Source organism: Condylura cristata, unplaced genomic scaffold, assembly GCF_000260355.1.
Source record: "Condylura cristata isolate star-nosed mole 26May11 unplaced genomic scaffold, ConCri1.0 scaffold00015, whole genome shotgun sequence".
NCBI lineage: Eukaryota > Metazoa > Chordata > Mammalia > Eulipotyphla > Talpidae > Condylura > Condylura cristata.
In genome coordinates this window covers 46,300,038-46,321,791 of record NW_004567116.1, presented here as the reverse complement: position 1 = coordinate 46,321,791, position 21,754 = coordinate 46,300,038, and the positions used below count along the sequence as shown (strand labels likewise).

General features: G+C 36.4%; 1 protein-coding gene across 11 annotated transcripts in view; it reads left to right on the top strand.

Moving 5' to 3' along the window:
* DLG2 (discs, large homolog 2 (Drosophila)) overlaps nt 1-21,754 on the top strand; it is a 1,159,995-nt gene that overhangs the window by 1,126,209 nt on the left and 12,032 nt on the right. For all 11 annotated transcript variants that reach the window (XM_012725352.1, XM_012725350.1, XM_012725354.1 and 8 more), the window contains 4 exons: nt 10,808-10,858; nt 11,740-11,841; nt 17,984-18,156; nt 20,231-20,340. In XM_012725352.1, coding sequence (XP_012580806.1) covers nt 10,808-10,858; nt 11,740-11,841; nt 17,984-18,156; nt 20,231-20,340 — 436 coding nt within the window. The remainder of the gene's footprint in view (nt 1-10,807; nt 10,859-11,739; nt 11,842-17,983; nt 18,157-20,230; nt 20,341-21,754) is intronic.

Below are 21,754 nucleotides of genomic sequence, written 5' to 3'. Positions count from 1 at the left end.
CTCCTACAAAGTAATTTTCAACTGTTTTGTTCTGCATGTCAGCATTTAAAAGCAAAGTGTGTCAGGCACTGTAGCTTCTGTTGCAGTTCACACCCTCCCTTTCTGACCATATCATATGAACAACATGGTCCTGATGTCAGGCATGGCGTAATTTGCTCTGCCATCCGCTCCCCCTAGAGAGCAAAACCATGTTGAAAGAAAGGGTGAGTTAAGTGTCTGATAGCAGCAAAGCAGAAAGGTACTTTCTGTCCTTTCTTCTGCCTTTTCACCAAGAAATGTTTAATAGCGTTACCATATTCCACCATTGGTTTGTAGTCTGCTATTAATAAAGGAGCCATTTTATATTCAAAAAGGAACATTCATTCTCAAAAAAATGAATATTAAACTATTTGACCTTCCATAAATAATTCTTTGTTTTTAACTTCAATGATTTTTTTTTTCTTACTTGTAGTGATCCTGTTTGAAAGCTTGTTGTAGGTGATATTAGTATGTTTTTCTATCAGTAGTCTATTGGCGGTATTACATCAGGTCTTCATTTTTATAGTTGTAGAGTAGAAAATGAAATACACTGAAGGCTTAAATTACCTACTTATTTATGCCCTTAGTTTGTGTTTTATTGCACTGAGCAATTAAGAATAATCCTGAATATGAATATACTACAGTATGATTTTTCTCTTTCATACCAATTCCATCGTGTAAGCTCCAGTGAAATAAGAACAGAGTTTTGTGTCTTTTACAACTCTATCGCATACTCATTTTTTGTTTGTATTATTTTGTTTGAATTCAAAGCTATGGGCAATATTTCTAGAAGCTGTTCATTTCACTTGTATACAACAGAATAGCACTGAGCTGAACTTTGTTCTCAAGACTTGTTTATATAACCTTGTATAATGACACTCTTCATCCTTCAAATTGTTAATCTGTGTTTTTTTTTTAGATTATGTATACACAGAAAACAAAATCTGATCAAGAGTAACTGCCAATTGCCTTAAAGATGAAAACTTTATCTTTGAGTCTCTATGAAATATACCATGAAGTTTTTCTTGAACTAGTGATTGATGCTTAATTAGTAATTTCAACATTATCTGGACAGAATTGAGATAAACGAGTTTCTAAATTTTCAACTGGGAATAAAGTATTCTATATTGTTAACAAATGAGCATCACTAAAAGTAGTTGCTATTGGAACAGCAAAAATATGAGATAATCTCTAAAATCCAAAATTTTCAAATGTTTACTCATCAAAAATTATATGGATTCCCTTAGGTAAAGTTATTTGCCAATTAATACTATTGTTAGCCAGAATTTGGACTTTAGCTGGAACATGTTTTCAATTTCTCATTATTTACAACCAATAAGTTCTGTTATAGAGCACCTTGATGCTAAGTGAGATTGTCCCACAAAACATGGATCTAAATTTCTCCATGTTCGCTGTTTGATCCAAATCTTTCCCACCACCCCTTTACACTAATAGAATGTCTGCCTGAGTTAGCCATGCAGTTCTGGTTTTAGGCTAATCAAAGAGAATTGCTATTTGAATGTTAGCCATGTTTTAGTGTTCATTAGGATCATGCTATAATGCTAATACAATTAAGTAAGTAAGTAAGTAAGTTGTGGGACTCCATTCACAATGTATATAAAAATCAAGCCATCAAGTTGCACAAATTCAATAAGTCACAATTTTATCTGTTAGTTATACCTCAGTAAAGCTAAAAAAAATTAAAATAAAATTCACAAGGTAACAAGAGTCTATAGTATAAAATACATTTTAAAATAATACTTTGTTATTTCAGAACATATATTCTTTTCCTTTTTCTAAAAATGTATAATAGTGTCACTTTTTTAAAAACTTACATTATTCCTTACGAGTTTCAGAAATGAAATAGCCATATATTCTTCACTTAATTAACCTGATATACAAAGCAGTTGATAAATTGATGAATTTGCTTTTTATACCTTAATAAATAGTATAGATAAAAGGAAATGAGTTTGGAAACAGAAGCTCTAAATATGGCCCAAGCCAATATATTATTGTTATGCAACTAAACTATGTTCTTATGAACAGTTTGAATTACTACTATACAAGTCTTTCAACATGAATTAAAAATATACTTTGTGACAGGACCTGTGCTTCACATCAGATTTCTCTCCTGCTCCAGAACCAACAACATCCAAACAAGAATCTTAATATATGAATAAGGAAACACTGACCTGATTCAAAAGCATTTTTCAATGACTAATGTCTTTCCTAACTCACTTCCAGAAGAAGAAAAGATCTCCAAAGTCCCTTTAAATCCTAAGAATTAGCTTAGAAAATATGAAACTAGAAGTAGAATTCAGTGGATTCCAGGGACTAGTTAGAAATTTGAAATCAATATTCCTGATAAAAATCAAATGGCCAAATAGAAAAATAGTGTCTACCTACTAGAAGATCCAAACAATATGTTCCTGTAGAAACACACTGGTTTCTGTGACACTGCTCCAGAAAAGCAGATCAATAGTTGACCCATTTGGATCAAAATATTTATAAAAGGAAAAGGCAATAAGCAGTTTTTGTAATTAAAGGTACTTTTCTGTTTGCTCAAAAGATTCATAGCAATCAAGAAGTAGCCTCCTGTTAAATGAAGATAAAGTTTTCATCTTATCTGAATTTTCTTAATGTGATCTCTTCTGCGGCTTTTACTTGCCTTTCGCTCACATTTCTAGTAGCCTTGCATGAATGTATTCCTTAAGTTCTGGCTGCTCTTTGATGCTTGGTATCTCTTTTAATTTGCTGTGCTGTTCTTGCAGAACATGTCTCTTCTAATGCCAGCGATAGTGAAAGTAGCTACCGTAAGTTATTGCTTTGGTTTGTGGTTCTTTTCTTTGCAATTGCTCATTGCCTGTGATGGTCATTTCAGAAGTTACTGTTGTTTTCAATTGCTGCCCTTTATCATCTTCATCCAAAGCAAATGGCTTGAAATGAAATCATCGTTTGATACAGGAGGATACAAAAGATGTGAGGCAAACCCTTGATTGATTTGTGGAAAGCTTAGCAGTCTTGCTAACAAACATTCCCTCCTCATTGGATGCAGTTCTCCCAGAAAAGATAGTTTTTGACAGTCTGCCTCCCAAAATTATTTCAAGTTTGTCCTTGCCAGGAATTGAGAAATTATTTATGTTTTATTTTTCTTCTCATTTTACCTTTTCTTTTCCATTGCTGACTCCTGAATACAGGAGAAATCTTCACTAGTTAGTGTTCCTTTTAAATTGAGCATGACCCTTTTATATCTCTTCTACCTGACTAATATTTTAAGGTAAATACTATGATTTATCTAATTTTGTATTTTTGATGGTTGGGTAGTGATGAAAATGTTTCATCCTCTAATGTTGAAGGAACTCACATTAGTTTTAAAGTGAACAACTCTTGGATCAGAAAACTTAACTGAAAAGGTAGGTAAAAACCTTAAAATATTTCTGATCTTGGTTTTGTCACCTCAAGCCATTTGCTTAGCATATTAAAATATTCACCAAGCACATTCTTTTGATCTGTTCTCGTGGTTTCTTACCACTATTATTACTGGGATCCCCGCAATTTCTTTAATATTTATTTGCAGTCCTTAGATAAATGGGTTACTCAAAAAGCCAATTAGAAAACTGTAGGTCCAGAACATATCATCCACAGTCCTCAAGAGAGAAATTGGTGGGGTTCTCTTTCTCTCTTGAATGCTGTATTAATTTAAAACTAGAATAGTTCATACTTGTTTTCAGTTTTGTTTTTCCATTACAACATGGTACTTTTTAAAACCTTGTTTATTTTGAGGTAGAGTGACAAATAGTGTTCTTGGAGTATGACAAATTTGGAGTATTCAATTTGGATTTTGAGAAAAACGCTGGTGAATCAGATCAGTGGCAAATAGAAAAAAAAAGGACAAAGAGGAAAAACGGCAGATGGAGTGGGGGGGCAGAGAAGAAGATGAAATATTGCAGAGCAAGATGAAAAAACTATATATTAATGAGATCTCTTCATTAATCAAATAACATTAGCACCACCTAATTTTTTTCCTCAACATAATAATTACAATGAAAGTAACCAAAAATATTCTTATTCTCAACATGACCCTTAATATATTTATATTATTTTTACTTACAAATTTGTGATTACCCCAACTTGGGAAAATATTTGCCTTCTATCCCTCTTCATTTTATTTTGAAAAAGAGAAAGCCAGCCCATAAGAAGTGACCAACCATAGATTTATCTTCCTTTTTCCTGAGGTGCCTCAATTTATTATAAGAAAAAAGTGTGACTTGTTTATTGGATTTCATAAAGAACAATAGTCCTAGTTTCTTTTTCAGTTTTCTACTTTTAAGTTTCCTTAGAGGAGACATAGGTTAGAAGGAGGAAACATAATACATCATACCTTGTTCCTTCAATCCTAAGGATAGCACACATAAGCACTCTCTTCCTTTGAAAATTTTTTTAAAGTATTTAGAGATATCTCTTCTCTCTTTCAGAGGTGGAAATGTTTTGTTACAAAACAGAATTGTTACAAAAATTGAGTCAGATTTTTCAGTTGTTTAACTTATCTACCAGTAATACTACAAGATGCCATCAATAATACTTTGATTCTTTTACTGATGTCCAAGTATTTTACTTTTATTCTTGCAATCATTCCATGTCCATCTCTGGAGACTAACTGCCTAAGAAAATAAATGGCCAACAGTTAGAAATATGTTTAAATAGCAGGTAAACATAAATGTCTATTGAGTGAATAAAGGAAACATGATCAGCTTGACTTATCTATGAAAAGAGTAGGAACTGGACTCTATAATATTTTATCAGAGATAAGAAGGTTAAAAAATTATATTTCTTCCTCTAGGAAGGAAATATGGGAAATGCAGAGGGATGTATATTTATTTATATTTACACGTCATGCATCCCCTACATGTCACACTCTCTTCATAGACACCATGATACCCACTAGGAATTTCAACCAGCTCTGGAACTCATCATACCATCAGTAGGAGAAAGAAAACAAGAAATAGAAGATGCTCAAAGTTTGGCAGTTTCTAGTCTAAAACTCTAACCTGACAATAATGGAAACTTCAATAGTGATTTCAAGGAGAAAGTGACCCTTGAGCTAAGCTTTCTAAAAAATGAGGCACTTTTCCTGTGGTGACAGCACACAGGTGACTTGGTGATTGGGAAATCTACGGGGATTACAATTGAGATGAAAAAAAAAATGTACAAAATGATGTAAAAATAAACTATTATATTATGAAAAAAAAAACATGAGGCACTTTTCATCCAGGTAAAGAAAAGGTTTCCAGGAAGCACAGTGGCATGACTAAAGGTACAGAGGCTTGAGGCAAACATGGCTTCCAGAAAGTATCATATTTGCAATGTAAATAAGCACATCTTTCTATTGAATTCCTGATCTTTTCAGTAATTTATTTGATAAATAACAGCATAGAAACAAAGTGTTCCTTTTACTGATGTCCAAGCATTTTATTTTTACTCTTAGAACCATTCCATGTCTTGAGACTACATGCCTAAGAAAATATATGGCCAATAGCAAGAAACAAAGCTGAACCAGTATCAAAACTTCAGAGGGTGCCATTCACACTGCAGTGTGGACTTACATGTGTGCCAAACTTACTTGAAAGCCTCATATAGTTCCCGAGATATACATACACACACACAAGCTTCAGTTTCTAATAATCAGTTCAGGCTTTTGCTGCATTATAGAATATTTTTTTCATGTTCAACTATATTAGTGCTAACTAAAATGCAGTTAATAATGGTACACACTGTTGAGCTATGCGTGTTGCCTTAAAGCTCTCTGAATTATGGCCAACTCCACATTTTTGCCTGTCAACAAAGTAGTAAAGTGCAGGCTTATATTTTTGATTATTTTGTCTCATGCCTTTCAGTTTCCCTAATGCTGGAAAACAATAAAGAGCAAGTGGTATAAATGGAGACTTTGCAAGCCTCTATGACTGAACATTTGCCTTTTCAAAGCTCATTAAAGCTCTTAGTGTCATTATGGATGGGGGCAGCTGATGAACATCCTCCCCCCCCCAACAGTCTGGTGCTCATCAGTTAAAATGGAGTTTCCAAAACAAGGATTTTGAAGAAATGATCTGAGTGAAGTTGAGGGACTGAGCTGAGGACACCCAAGACTTTCCAACTGGAATCAGTCAAAATGGTGCCCATGTTCTCCTCATTTATCACTATCAACTTTGCTCACATTTCTTTGTGTTCTGTAACCTTTACGAAACCTGTTTTACTGTATCGGTTGATTTCTGCAACAACTGTGAGATACCAAGTTTACAGATAAGGAAGGTAAAGCTAAGAGGCTAGGTAGCTCACGGCAAGGCCAGCCAACCAAGACATCTTTATCCTGTACCCCACACATTTTCATATTGCTTTCATACATGCTACATAATCCAAGTTGTTTCACATTCCTACCAACTATCAAATTAATACAAGCAGCAGCGTTTAATAATATTAACTGTGTACTAAACTTGATTTTAATGACTCCCATATATATTAACTGATTTAATTTTCTGAACATCCTCTGAAGACTGAACCACTCATTCACTATGTGCTCTTGAAGAAATCACTCACCATCTTTGAATCTCAAATCTTCTATGTAGGATGAGTAGATTGGGTCATAACAGAGATGACAAATAGATTACAATCAATGTTACAATTCTGGCCAACTCAATAGCTGCCTTAAAATTCGCATTAAAACACTGAGGCCACATTGAGGCTCAGTATGGGGGCAATGATAGATTTGTGATGCTTGCCAAGGGCATGGAATGGGGACATAGCAACATGCTACATACTTGTGATCTATAAATCCCATAAACTCCAAACCCTTGCTCATCACTAACAGTCCATGGCAGTGAGAACCTAATTAATTCTTAATAACTATCAAATGCAGGCACTTCAGATTTATGACATTAAGTACATTGCCCCAGTCTTCCTTCCTCTCTCTTCTAGTTTCCCAAAAGTTCTCTACTGATAGTCAGGGCATGTGAGTTTTTGCCCAGATCTTCCACTGTGAGCTGCTTCAGGTGTAACCCCCATGTGTCCTGTGGTGACCGACAGAGGCCACTGTGCATCTCTGCAACTGCAGCTGTCCACACAGCACTGTGCTGCTTCCCTGCTTGCTGCCCTACAGCTTCTCAAACAAGACCAAATAATCGTTTTTACCTTTTCTTCAGCTGTGGTTTTTAAATGCCAGCATCTTCTGAACAAAAAATAGAAAAACTACTAAGGCCGACTTTTATGGCAATGACGCAGCAGCATTTTTTGCAGTTGGTGTTTACAGATGGAGCACCTTCTAGCCTCTCTCTCCGTTACTAATCTGGGGCTGGCCCTGATGTCTGCCCCACCCCTCGCTTTCCCCCTCTATACCTGAGCCTCACCGAGAATGCTACTACATCGCTTTCCTTTTTGAGACAGTGCAGTATCTTCAACGAAACAAATTAGATGTGCTTTTGCATCTTGACTTCACTACTTAGTGAGGAATCAGGCCTCATTAACATCTCTGAACCTCTGCTTCTTCATCTGTAAAATGAGGATCATCAGAGGCCCTTGTTCAAAAGAAATGTCTGTATAAAATAGAAGGCAATGGCTGTGTAAGCCCTTTATCACCCATAAAGTGCCGTATGGATATGAATTATCTCCTTCACTGCTGTGAATTTACCCTCCCCACCCTTAGTCTTCTTCTCATTACCCACAGGGCTTTCCGTTCTTGAACATGAAAGTGAAAATTGATTTAAGAAGCTGAGTTCACAGCTATTATGCAATAGCAGCTACCATAGCTTCCCTCAGGCCCCTGACATGTTACTCATTATCTCAGGGTCTGTAGAATTGGGATGAGCCTAGACCTAAGGCTGTTGCTGCTATCTGCTGGTCTGACCGCACTGGAAAAAAAAAAAACTAGTGCCTCTTGTAAGTTAAAAAGGAAATCAGGGCCCTCCCTAGTGGTGCAGCGGATTAAAGCACAGCACTAAGAAGCTTGAGCCACTTCTGTATGAATTCGATCCCTGCCTGCCCTGGAGGAGATCCACATTGCACGGCAGACCCCTCTTGACCAGCCCGCTGCTCCCCTCAGCAGTGTACTTTGTCGATCTGCTACCAACTCTGTCTCTGGTGGGTCCTCTCACCCTCCACATCTCTGACCTGTACCCCAGTTCTGTATGAACAAATAAATAAATCTTTAAAAAAAAAAAAAAGGAAACCAAAGAATGATGGATAAACCTCAGAATTCCATCAAAGCTAATCAAAACTGTTCCTTAGTTTTCTAAATATAAACATCCTGACATCAAATACCTGTAGAAGGTTTGCCTGTGGGCCACCCCATCAGAATAACTTGCAAAGCCATTGGAAAGAGATCTCTGCTTCCGGTAGCATGTTGTAGTTCTCTAGGGAAAACTGCATTTTCCAAATGAAGGCATAGAGACAGAAACACAAAACTGGACTTACCTGTGACCTCACCAATCATCCTGTTTCCCACCATTAAAGTTAGAATGTAGATCTGTTGATTCTTTTTTTATGTCAAGCATGGTGTCACTAACTGAAATCCAGAGCTTGCCTTCCTGGCTCTCCAGTCCAAAGAAGAGGTTTGAGCATCACTTCAGCAGGCATAGGCCCACATCATAGTATGAATCTGCCTTGCTACTAACCCTAAGCTATATTTTCCCCCAAATAGCTTTTACGCTTAGTTTCTAAACACCTATGACCTTTCAGGTTTTAGAAAACTGTGGCTTATCCATCACTAGAAGTCCAATGTGCTATGCATTGCGCCCCTGGAAAGCCTCTAAATAAAGGCAGAAAATACAAGGATCTGCTCATTTTTGCTTGTTTTGGTCTGAGCTTATAAAATGGCTTTTCCATTCATATTAATCTAATTTCAAAATGTATTTATGTGTAATTAATAAATAGCACTTTTAAGTGGTATGGGCAAATTCTCCTCTACATTAAGGAAAAAACAAAGAAACTGGCTTAGCAATTGATCACATTTTTTTGTTTGTTTTATGGAGTGGGGAGAAAGAGAGGAGTAGATCCAAAGCTTCAGTAATTTATGAAAAGAGAATCATTTTCTCCTGTATTAAAAGTGTAACTATTAGGCCCTCCCTGGTGGTACAACAGGTTAAAGCACAGCACTGTGCAAGCTAGTCACAGCCACTTCAGCATGAGTTCAATCCCCGCCCAGGGAGGTGACCCACATGGCACAGCAGACCTCTCCTGTCGCACCCACTGCTCCCCTCAGCAGTGTACTTTGCCAATCGGCCTGTTCTGCTCCCCACTCTGTCTCTGGTGAATCCCTCACCATCCCTGCATCTCTGGCTTATACCCCAGTTCTGTATGCATAAATAAATACATTTTAAAAAAATGTATCACTATCACTTCTCATCTCCCAAACCCCTTTCCAGATGGAGGAAAATCTCCTGAACATTTTGGGGCAGCCATGAGCAGAGGCCATTTGGAAGCATCTGGGCCCTTTCTCCTGTGCCTTTAATAGCAGCTTGTAGGTAGCAACTTGGCCTAGAAGTGCCATCTAGCAAGTAAGTTGCTCAAGGGTGAGGCCATTAGGAGGCCCAATTAGCATTTGCAAAACTAAGACAGCCCCACCCCACCTACCCAATCTCCAGGGGAGACCGTTGCACTTCCCAACTTTATTCATGTATTGTTTAATTTCCCCAAATCAGTTGTCATGAAAATTACCTGTAATATTAACTCCTATGGAAGTAACTCACCCTTCTTTATTCTATGTTCTTGAAGGAGGAAGGCCCAGATTATGTATGTGTTTCAGAGCTGATGAGGAGACAAAGCAATGAGATTCATCACACTTTGGTTTCCGGAAAAAATATCTCATATTACAATGCTGTAGAGTAGAGAACAAACAGAAAGTGATTTTCAACTGTTCTAAACTATTTCCCCCACCAAAGGATAGTCAGCCTTACGTTTAATGCAAATAAGAATGGACCCTTCTGGGTCTTCAGGTACATCAGGTTAATCTTACAACTGGACACATTCATCAAATAGATAAGACAGATGCCTGAAAAAAAAATGCCTAAGAACAATTTACTTTTCCTGTTTTTATGTTGGCTTGAATCAGAAGGCTTGCAGAAAGTGCCACTGAGTGGCCTTTCACTACATGTTTAACATATGTCCTTTCTTAGTTTCCTCCCCTCCCCCAATTTTCAAGGCTAGATTTAGCAGGAATTAAAATCAGTGATTTAGAGCCTACTCACTTTTTTTATACCTCTGGATTGATTCAGCATTTTCCTGAGGAATTAGCATTAGGGTAAAATCCTCTGGGTCCTATAGTATGTACTGGTGAAGTTTCTGTACCATAAATAAAACAAGTAGACACTTTGAAGCAGTGTGCTTCTTTGAGAAATAAAAGCTGAAATAAAAGGTCCAGAAATCCTGCCAAAGTAACAGCAAACTATTGGATGCACCTCTCCTTGAACTAAATGATTTCATTTTAAGTAATAGTGCTCAGAGCCGAGGTCACGATGCCCTGGTTCTGTGTGAGAGACAGAAGGCAGCCTCGAGGGTTACTGCCCTGCTCAGCAGCAGATCATCCACCACAGTCGTTACTTAGAGTTATGACTGCCATGTCCTGACACTACAATAATATTGAGGAGTTTTATGAGGATGAAGAGACGTGGGGACTAGTGCAAGGGAAAAGAGCAAGGGAAATTAACCCAGAATTGTTTGTTTGCTGGGTTTCAGAGCAGGGCTTGTAGCTGTTGTGTATGACTGGCTGTTAGTCCACTGTAATTCTCCTTTCTTCTCTTCTCAGGGGGTCAAGAAGACTTCATTCTTTCTTATGAGCCTGTCACCAGGCAGGAAAGTAAGTTGCCAAGCATAATCTGCCCTGTTCACAATTTCCAGGTCATTGCAGGTGACACCATTACACAAGGAAGCAATGAAAGGGCGACTCTGTCATCCTGTAACTTCCCTACCAGGCATGGCCAGTGACAGTCCCCAAGGAAAGGTACTCAGTAAGGCAAACACATCCGAGTCGCCTAAAGGATCCCACATAAGGACAAATGGGTAAAATCTTCTGAGAGACTAAAGGCCACTGAGTACTTTCTAGCAGACCCATGCTAAGAAGATGTACACCACCCAGGAGCTGTTTCCATTTCCAGAAGCATCGATGTGGAGGCTAATGGTTATTGGGATATTGCTGAAAATACTTAAGCATCAGATAAAGAGTTGTACCCAATGAACTCTAAGTTCCTTCTAACCCCAAGATACAAAAAAAAAAATTGGGAAAATCCTAGCAGAGTATGGAGAATATTTGGAGCTGAGGGCAAGAAATTATATAAATAGTACCATTAACAATTCATTTTTAAAGTCATTGTCTAAACAATGGCCAAATAGCTGCTTTGGAATCTTTTTTTCTCCCACTCAATTAACTAAATTCAGTAGTTGTTTTGACGTTGTGTGGGCATAACCCAAGAGTAAGCAAAACTCCCCTCCAAATGTTTCTTTTTGTTGACAGACACTAGTTGTTTTTCTGGTAGTAAATTCCAGAAAGTAGGCACAGTCAACACACTGGTATTGAATATCAGTTCCCCTGTGCTGTGCTGTGTGGGCAATATTCCAGAAAGTAATGGCCTCAGCAGTTCTGCCTATTTTGCCATTTCACCTACAGAATCATCCTTTTAGAAAAGTTGTTCAGTTATTTCCAAGTCTTTCCCTCATCTGCATCTTCCTTTCCCTCCTCAGTAACCTACACCCGACCAGTGATTATCCTAGGCCCCATGAAGGATCGCATCAATGATGACTTGATATCTGAATTTCCTGACAAATTTGGTTCATGTGTGCCTCGTAAGTATCTGTTCTTTTTTTCCCTAGAACATAAAAGGGGTAGGGGACTAACTCCTTTTGAGATGATAGGACGTTTTCTGTTCCTCCAAACATTTAGCTATTGATTCAGAGACTGTCGGCAGCTTGTTGTCTGAGCATCATATTTAATTCACACTGCCCAACACTTTTTCTGTGTGTTGTCATTTATTGTTCTCTGTCCAGTGACTATAATAATCTTCAACTGATTATGGTCCCCTCAAAGGCAGGAAGAATTCTTTCTTTGTAACTCCCCTAAACATTTCAAATAGCATAGGATTATGGCAAGCATGATTATCATCTTATAGATGGACTGAATTGCCACTGAAGCATCCTTTCTCATAGAGTGGGAGAGACCTAAAACAAAGCTATATATTAAAATTATTTCAAAATGGCTTAGCCATGCTTTAATGCCAAAACAAAATAACCCTTCCCTTGTGTTCTAACAGGTATAGGAAGATGATGGCTAGAAGATGCATAAAGCTTTAATTTATCTCCAGATAAATTTCAGATTGAATCTGTTTTCTTGTCATTATGGACAATCACCAGGTCTCCCACTCCCTCTGAGAGTCACCCTATACGATGCTATCTCCTCTGTCTCCCCAAGCCCTGCCAGTCTTTCCCCCACTCACCCACTTCCGCCTCTACTCCTGCAAGGTCACATAAAATGCATAGCAGTCTTCTGAGTGTAGAGAAAGGTCCTCCAGGAAATTTTAAGTCTGTAGATGACACACTCTTAAATCTGATCCCCAAAGTATTTCTTTCTCACTCTACATTTTTTGAGCTTTATGCTTTGCGCTATCTTATATATCAGTGTTGCATGTCATGTGGGAAAAAAAAAAAGAACAGCAGGAATTACAGAACATAAGCCAGAGGAACCAAGGGTGATTGCCTCGCTCCCAGGCAGCTATCCCCAGCAGAGGCTCTGGGAAGATATCCTGCCTTAGCACACATCCTGACAGGGCTGCTTGTGGAAAGTCCAGTTGACCTCAGTCCATTCATTGCAGCTTCCAGTTTTCTCTGCACTTTTAAAAGAAAAAAAAACAGACAGTTCTAATGTGTTCCACTTTCCCTTTCACCTTGCACACTTTCCTCTTTCTCTTTTTTAAAATTTATACCACTAATTAATGATAAGCAATAAAGTTAAAATAAAACATACATAATTCCACACAATACCCAAAGATGACATCACTTAATATATTCATAGAAGCCACTAGGCAGCTTTTTAGCCTTACCCTGGAGCCCTCTCCTCATGGACCAAATGGAAACAATATTTTCCTTAATTTCTATCTATTCTTTCTTTCTATGCATGCATGCAGTCCTGTGATTGAATGCATAGATATGTGTTTTTCGTTAGCAATTAAAATTATATATAAATATTTAAAATGATGATTAGCCATTCTTCATTTAAATATTTTCATTTTTCTCTTTTTAATATGAATTATAATTAAAATACAACTGTAATTTGTTATAATTATTGTTTAAAAAATTATAAGTTAATATCATGAACATCTTTAAGGAAAAATTTTTACCTAAACTTTTGCTCTTTTATTAAAATCTGTTTAATAGATTTCTTATTACAGTAACATTAGAATTTCCTCCACCAGGTATCACCACCCTAGTGCACCCAAAACTGAATCTCCCATAATCCCCCACAATGGTCTATTGTTTTCCCTTCCCTCTCCTACTCCTTCTCATCTCTGAATGTGTTTAGTTCTCTAGTCAGCTTTCAAGGTTTAGTTTTAATGCTTGCCTTTGTCTGACCCATGTATGGTTTCTCTGTATTCCATATGTTGCTGACAATACCTGGTATTTATCTTTCTCCTTCTGATTTCACTTCGCATTATCCTTTCAAACTCCACCCTTGTTGCCACAACTGACATGAGTTTATCATTTCTGATCATTGAGTAGTATTCTATCATGTATAAATACTACATCTTCTTGATCCACTTATCTATTTGGAGGTACTTAGGCTGCTTCCATGATTTGGCTATTGTGAGTAGTGCTAAAATAAACATAAGCATAAAAGTTTCCTTTGGAATTAGTGCTTTTGAATTTTTCAGGTAGATACCTAGAAGTGGTAGTATTGGGTCATAGGGCAGATCCATTATTAAACTTCTGAGACATGCTCATACTGCTTTTCAGTGAAGACTGGTCCATTCTACATTCCCACCAAAAGTGAAGAAGGGTTCTCTTTCCTCCACATCCTTACTAGCACTTGTATATGGTCTTTTCAATATGGGCCATTCTCACAGGTGTATAGTATTCTCATTGTGGTCTTGATCTTCATTTCCCTGATTATAAATGATGATGAGTGCTTTTTCATGCTCCTATTGACCATCTGTATGTCTTCTTTGGAAAAGTCCCTATTTAGTTCTTCTACTCATCTTTTGTTGAGATATTTATTATCTTTTGGTTGAGTTGTATGAGTTCTTTGTATATCTCTATATCAGTCCCTTGTCAGATGTCTGATGTGCAGATATTTCTTGCATTCTGTTGAGTGTCTTTTATTTATAGTTATGGTTTACTTTGCTGTGCAGAAGCTTTTGAGTTAGATGTAGTTCCAGGTGATTATGTCCTCTTTTGTTTTTGTTGTTGTTGCTGGAAACAATCCCTAAAGACTTTACCAAAGCTTATGTCTTGAAGCATGTTTGCCTTTTACTTTGTTTTTGTTGATGTAGTGAAGTTGATTGATCCTTGGATGTGAAATCACCCTTGTGTCCATGGTATAAATCCTACTTGGTCTGGTGCATGATCATTTAATGCATTGTTAGATTCAGTTTGCTAAGAGATGGAAGGTCTTTGCATCTGTGCAAATTAGGGAAATTGGTCTGTCATTTTTTTTGTATTGTATTTGTTGGGTTTTAGTATTAAAGTTATGTTGGCTTCATTAAATGTGTTTGGAAGTGTTCCTTCTATTTCAATTTTTGGAGGAGTTTGAGCAGGTGAGGCATTAGTTCAGATTTGAAGGATTGGTAGAATTCATTTCTGAAGCTATCTGGTCCTTGAATTTTGTTTTTCAGGATGGAAGAGTTTTGATTACTCTTTTGATTTTCTTCAAAGAACCAGCTTTTGGTTCTGCTGTTCTTATGTACTGTATTTTTTCCTTTCATTTAGATCTGCTTTGATTTTTATTATTTCTTTTCTTTTATTGACTTCTGGATTTGTTTGTCCCTCTTTTCCTAATTTCTTCAGATGAGACAGCTCTTTCTTATTTCTTAATGTGGGCTGGTGTTAAACTTTGGGCAGCTGTGTCCTCATTATCATTTGTCCTGAGGTATTTTTTTTCTTTGACTTATTCTTTAACTCACTAGTCTTTCAATTATTTGCTATTCAGTATCCATGTATTAAGGTACTTTCCTACTTTCTTTTGATAGTTGATTTTTAGTTGATACCTTTATAATATAAGAAGAAGCTATATGGGTATGACTTGAAACTTTGTGAAAATATTGATATTTGTTTTGTGACCAAAATGTGGTCAGTTTTGGAGACTGTCCCATGTATACTTGAGAAAAATGTAAATTCTGCTTGGGGGGGGGGGAGGGTGGTTCCATCCATACCCTGTAAGATCTATGTGGTCTAATTATCACATTAAGGTTATTTTATCCCTGTTTGTTTTCTGTCATTGGTGAGAGTATTATTTCCACAAAAGTATAATTTCCAATGTCTGCAAAGTTGACAGTAGTTACCTAATGTATTTTGTGTGTATACATTCATTTGGTGAGCATACACTGATGAGTGTTACATCTCCCTGCTGTATCATCCCCTCAATCATGGTGGAGTGTCTCTTGCTACCTTTTTTACTGGAAATCCGTTTTGTCTGATATAAGTATAGCTGTCCCTGCCTTCTTTTGGGTCCCATTTACTTTTAAAATTGTTTTCCACTACCCTTTTGAGCCTGAGTTTGCCTTTGGAGTTTAGACCTGTATCCTGAAGGCAACAAAACATTGAATTCTGTCTCCTATTCTAACCATATAATCTGTGTCATTTAATTGGTGAAATCAGAATTGTACATTTAGAGTGATTATTGATGTGTGAAAGTCTGTTGTTGCCATTTTAGGCTTAATTTTGTGATTCAGCCTATTTTCTGTTCAATTATTTATGTATGTTCCTCTTTTTAGTTTAGATGTGTAAATGCCTTTCAGTATTTCTTGGAGGAATGGTCTAGTATTTGCAAATTCCTTGAATTTCTCTATGTTTGAAAGGCCTTTTATTTCTCCCTCATATCTGGAGAGACTTGCAGGAGAGTATGTTCTTGCCTGGCAGTTTTTAAGTATTTTGAAAATGTCATACTATTCTCTCCTTGCCAATAGTACTCCAATAAGTCTGATGTGAACCTTATCAGGGTACTTGTAAAAGTTATCTACTTTTTTCCCCTTGATAGTTTCAGTATTCTTTCTTTGTCTTGTGCTGTTGGAAGTTTCACTACTACATATCTTGATGTGAGCCTCATTTTATTTAGGTAACCTGAGGTTCTTTTTGCTTCCTGGATTTGTATATTTACTTTCTCTATATTTGAGAAGTTTTCCCCCATTATTTCTTTAAATGCATTTTCTGTTCCTCTCTCTCACTCCCTCTGCTGGTATTCCCATTATTCTTTTGTTGTCCTTCCTCATGGATCTAACTGCTACTCAGATTGTTTCTTCTTTTTTTTTTTTTAGTTTTGTTTCTTCCTTTTCTACCTGTTTTCTCAGTATATTCACCCTTCAAATACTCTGACTCATTTTTCCATTTGATTTATTCTACTCCCATAATTTTCATTGATTTTATTTCTACAGGCACTGTTTTTTTTTTTTTCCTGAATTTTCTTGGCCTTTATTTCTCTGACTTTCTTTATCAATACAATGTTAAACTCTATAGCTGATATTAAGACCATATTTTCCCCTTATCTTTGATATTGGGTTCTAGTGATTTGTTCTTGTTGTGTTATTCCCCTAGAGATTCATTAGGCACTGTGTTGGGATTTTTCTCCTCCCCATTATTTACTTAGGTCCCCAGCTGCTATAGCATGAGCTTATAAAGGTGTAGCTTTTCCACTCTCACTGGTCAGGGGTTTCACTTTTCTGGATGGGCACTGGTGGTGTCCCACAGAACCCACAAGACCTGTGACTCATGTCAGTTTTTAAAATAGATTCCTAAGTTAAAGAATATATGATCAAATGATTGGAAATATTTTAACATTTTTAGCATATTGATTTTTTATTCTATCTCTTCTCAGCCAAAAAGTTTGGCACCCTCTAAACATGGTTTCATAACTTTTAATCCCACATTTTGTATGGTTAAAGAACATATTATATCCTTGAAAATCCCTAAATATATTGTTTGTGCGTTTTTCTCTTAGTTATATATTTCTTGCTCCTTTGTTTAATTATCTTTTATTTTAAGCTGCTGATTGTGATGCTACACTATTGAGAGACTAAGGTTATATTTCTTGGTAGAATATTAAGTTTTCATCTGGTCAATAATAATTTCTTGATAGGTCAGCTTCTTCCAGTTATGACTTAGTAAAATTGGGTCCACAGGAAATCTAAAGCAACCTTCTAAAATGTAACATTAATGGGGTTTCAACCAAATACCCAATTCTGGCTGAACTCTAGAATCCCTTTCAGTCATGCATCACTTAACTCTGCTTCAGTCATTGACAGTCGACCAATATAATGGGATCCCAACAGCTAGCATGTCTCTGGTGTGTCATGGGCTAGCCCATCTAGGCTTTTATAACTACACCCTGTAGTGTTGACACAATGGTGGAATCACCTCATGATACATTTATCAGAAAATATCCCCATGTATAAGCAACACATGACCTTATTATGTGCCCTCTATACTCAGGATGGATGCAAAGTTTCCCTCAGGCATTTCTTCCCTAAAGCATCACACCCCTGCAGTTCCTAATGTCTGGTGCCTGAAAATAGCTATTTTCTGTATTTTGTCCTATTCTGTAGTTGTTTTCTGTGGAAAACTAAGATGGGTGTCTATTATTATGTCATAGTCCTTAAAATAATATATTTTCATTTATTTATATAGAAGGCATGGTGAAAAATAGGTGTAAAGGAAATTTATGGATATAGAAGTACCTTAATTTCACTATTTTTTTTTTGTGTGTGTGTGTGTGTGTGTTACAAAGATACTACAAGGCCAAAGCGTGACTATGAAGTGGATGGCAGAGACTATCACTTTGTCATTTCCAGAGAACAAATGGAGAAAGATATCCAAGAGCACAAGTTTATAGAAGCTGGCCAGTACAATGACAACTTGTATGGAACCAGCGTGCAATCTGTGAGATTTGTAGCAGAAAGGGTATGTTCACCAATCATGTTATACCTTTCTTGAACAGAGCTTCCTGTTGGCAAAGTGTGTTTTTCACTTATTATTCCCTCTTGGTTGCAGTTGCAAATTTTTATTAAATATCCCATTTAAGATATCTAAATAGAGAATTACTTTAGAACAAGGTCATTCATCTTTGTTCTGATCTCAATAGCGTAGGCTGGCTGCCATGGTGGAAGCTATAAACCTAATAGGCAATTAGCAGTTTCAAGTTTATGGAGACTGACTTTGCCCTTGACTCACTTATCTTTGACCCCAATAAATAACATTGATCGTCTTCTTTTGCTTTTTTTGTTATGTTTACTGAGTTTATGTAAAAACAAACACAAACAAAAAAAAACATTTAATTAGTAAGATACCCTTGTTACTCTTGGTTATTTAGAATCTCAGTTGTTTTTGTTTCTGTTAGCATTAGTTCAGTTTATATCAGTGAAAACTTGAGATATTCATGGTAGAGGGCTAGAGAGATGGAAGAGTGACCTAACCTATTTCTGGCAGAAATTCCAAATTAGAGGTATAGAAGATATGCTTTCCATCAAGGACATGGGAAAGAAGTGAATGTATAAGACAGTATAATATAAGAAGGCATTTCAGTGTGTCATTAAGATCTGCTATAGAGAGGTCTTGTTAATACACAGGATCAATTTCATAGGAGAAAAGCAAGAACTGAGCCCACCCTATTCTGTTATGTAATATTTGTTGGGTTGGTTTCATTTACTCGGCCTCTATCCCACTTTTAATATGCTGATAAAAAAAATAAACAAGAACTTCCATATCTATCTGAAAATACATTATGAATTCACACCTATTTTCCACCACTCAAAAGTTATATTCTATTGGGTATATCCTACTGTTTCTAATTAGTTTCCTGGATGATTCCATCTATTCTTGTTAAGCATATAGATTCAGCTTTTGTTAATTTGAAAATGTTCTGGCCAAACAGCATTTAGATATATTTTTATATAGTTGCTGCTTTTCAAGGATAAGAGACAGAATTTATTATTTAGATGATAAGGTTTAAACCATCCTACTATAGTTCTCCAATAAGAACTCAAATATTCACTGGACTTTGTTCATTTTCATGTGAATATTACAAATGAATTTTCCCCCTACTATTGACTTAGGACCTTTCTTTTTTGCTTTTTGTTGTTGTTGTTGTTCTTGTGAAAAGTTTTCTAGCCTCAGCCTAATTAATGAGACAATTTCTCTCTGGGAGGTAGAATAAGATGTGCAGCAAATCTATCTACCTTTCAAAAATTCTTTATAAAGCAACTCCTTACTCTCTACACTCACGGTAGTGAAAGCCAAGTTAAATGGCATGTTTTATAATGTAATGGGGAGTTTTTTCTTTGTTAACAAACAAGAAATTTACTTATTCCATGTAAGCCTCTCTCAACTTTAAAGATAAAATATTTAAGGTAGCTTTTCTGCACTCAGCAAGACTGAATGTAGAAGGTAGAATCCTCATAATCCTTCAGCAAAGATTTCTGTGATTATTCTAAACTCATTCTTCCAAATCTAACATTGGGGAGCTGAGACAATGAGGTGTCTCTTCCAACCAACACTCCTTTCTGTTCTCTAGACTTGGGTTTGAATCATCTAGCACTGAGACTTTAGAGAAGTTAGTAATATTTCTTCCTTTCTATAGAACACAGTTGATACCCACCTCATACATTTGGGGATTTCTTCCAACAGTTGTCATCAGAAATGGTTTATGAGCTTTCTCAGAAGAACTCAGTCACATTACATATTTGCCAAGTATCAGCTATTTATTTAAGACAATAAAGTTAGCTCGGATTGTGTAATATGTCTCTCCTAATGGCAGCAGACAGTATGGAGATAGTACATGTGAGTTATTGCAAGTAATCATGGATGATCCTGTATGTCCACTTTCATTTATGCTCTACCGTGATTCTTTTTCCACTTGTAGAGGTCCAATAACCCTTACCTCCCTCTAAAACATATTTACATTATTCTTTTTTTTTTTTTTGATGAATTATGGTCATTCTTTCTGGATTAATTTCATGTTTTTCTTCTTCTCTACCAGGGCAAACACTGTATACTTGATGTATCAGGAAATGCTATCAAGCGGTTACAAGTTGCCCAGCTCTATCCCATTGCCATCTTCATTAAGCCCAAGTCCCTGGAACCTCTGATGTAAGTGGAGAACAAGGGAGGCCTCATCTAGTCCCCGTTCCATATAACACAGCAAAATGTTAACAACTTTTTTCATAAATATTTATAAATGGAAAAATGCCATTGTTCATTTCTACAAGTTCTCTTTTTAATAATTTTCAAACCACTAGAGAGATGTCAGTAATTTCTTTAAATGTCTTCACTAATATTTTTTGTTTTTTATTTTCTTATTACAAGTTTGTGTGTGTGATTCTGTTGTTTTGAAGGTTGGCTTTTTTGGTTTGGAATCAGTTATCTCTGAGTTATCTCTCTCTTCTCAGATCAGTTCCATAAGAAAGTCTTTTAAATGTTTGAGTTTTTAATAGAAGGACCTGACAACACGTCAGACTCTTTCTGTTTGCATTCTACTGTGTTCTATCATAGAATTTTTATGCTCCTTATTTAAAGTATTATGTCTATAGACCATTATCCCTAACAGGGAGTGTTCCTAGTGACATAGCCTAAATCATCTATAACCCAAACTAGTAGCTTCAAACCTGTGCACTTTTTGAGCAAAGGAGAAATACATAACATAGATTTTTTTGGTTGTTGTTTTTATTTTTCGGAGGACTTGTGAAATCTGTTCCTTCGCATACCAATAAAAGAGTATATGTTCATAATTTGACTATAAATTAACAATATTCTGTGGTGATTTGAAATAAATTGTTGGTATTGCTTTATGGACCACACCCAAGCAGAATGAAGCTATAGTAGCCATAAAGGTAGCAAAGAGCCCAAGAGCAGGATTTGAAAATTGGTGAAGCTTAGTTCTTCACTTTACTTTGTTTAATTGCTTTGTTTTGATCAACACTGAGCACGTTTCCTGACCTCCGTAAGATTTTGTTTCTCACTTCCAAACTAGCCACATTAATAACATCCCATAAGGCAATGTGATAGAGCTGGAAGGGATCATGCTCAGTGAAATAAGTCAGAAAAAGAAAAATATCAGACGATTTCACTTATAGGAGGAATATAGGGGAACCAAATAAGGGACCACGGGGGTGGGGGTAATAATAATAACAATGAAAAACATATCAAAAACAGCAATGAAAAGACAAGTACAAATCAGAGACATTCTGCAGGGGAGGGGGCGGAAAAGGGACCAGGGCAAGGGTGGGAAGAACACAAGAGACTCTGGTGATGGTGCACAGGTGAAATGGTAGTGGGAATCTATGGGGTCTACACCTGAAAAAAAGAAAACAAACACTGTAAAAAATTAATTAATTAATTTTTAAAAAGTTAAATTAGATCATGAATGTAGAGTTTCTCATACATATAGTATTTACTCAGGAGATAGTAACTATTTTAACTGCCGAAGATTTAAGTTACCTTACCACAAAAGGAGTAAAATTATGTTATCATTATATAATATTGGATTTTTTGAAAAGTTGTGACA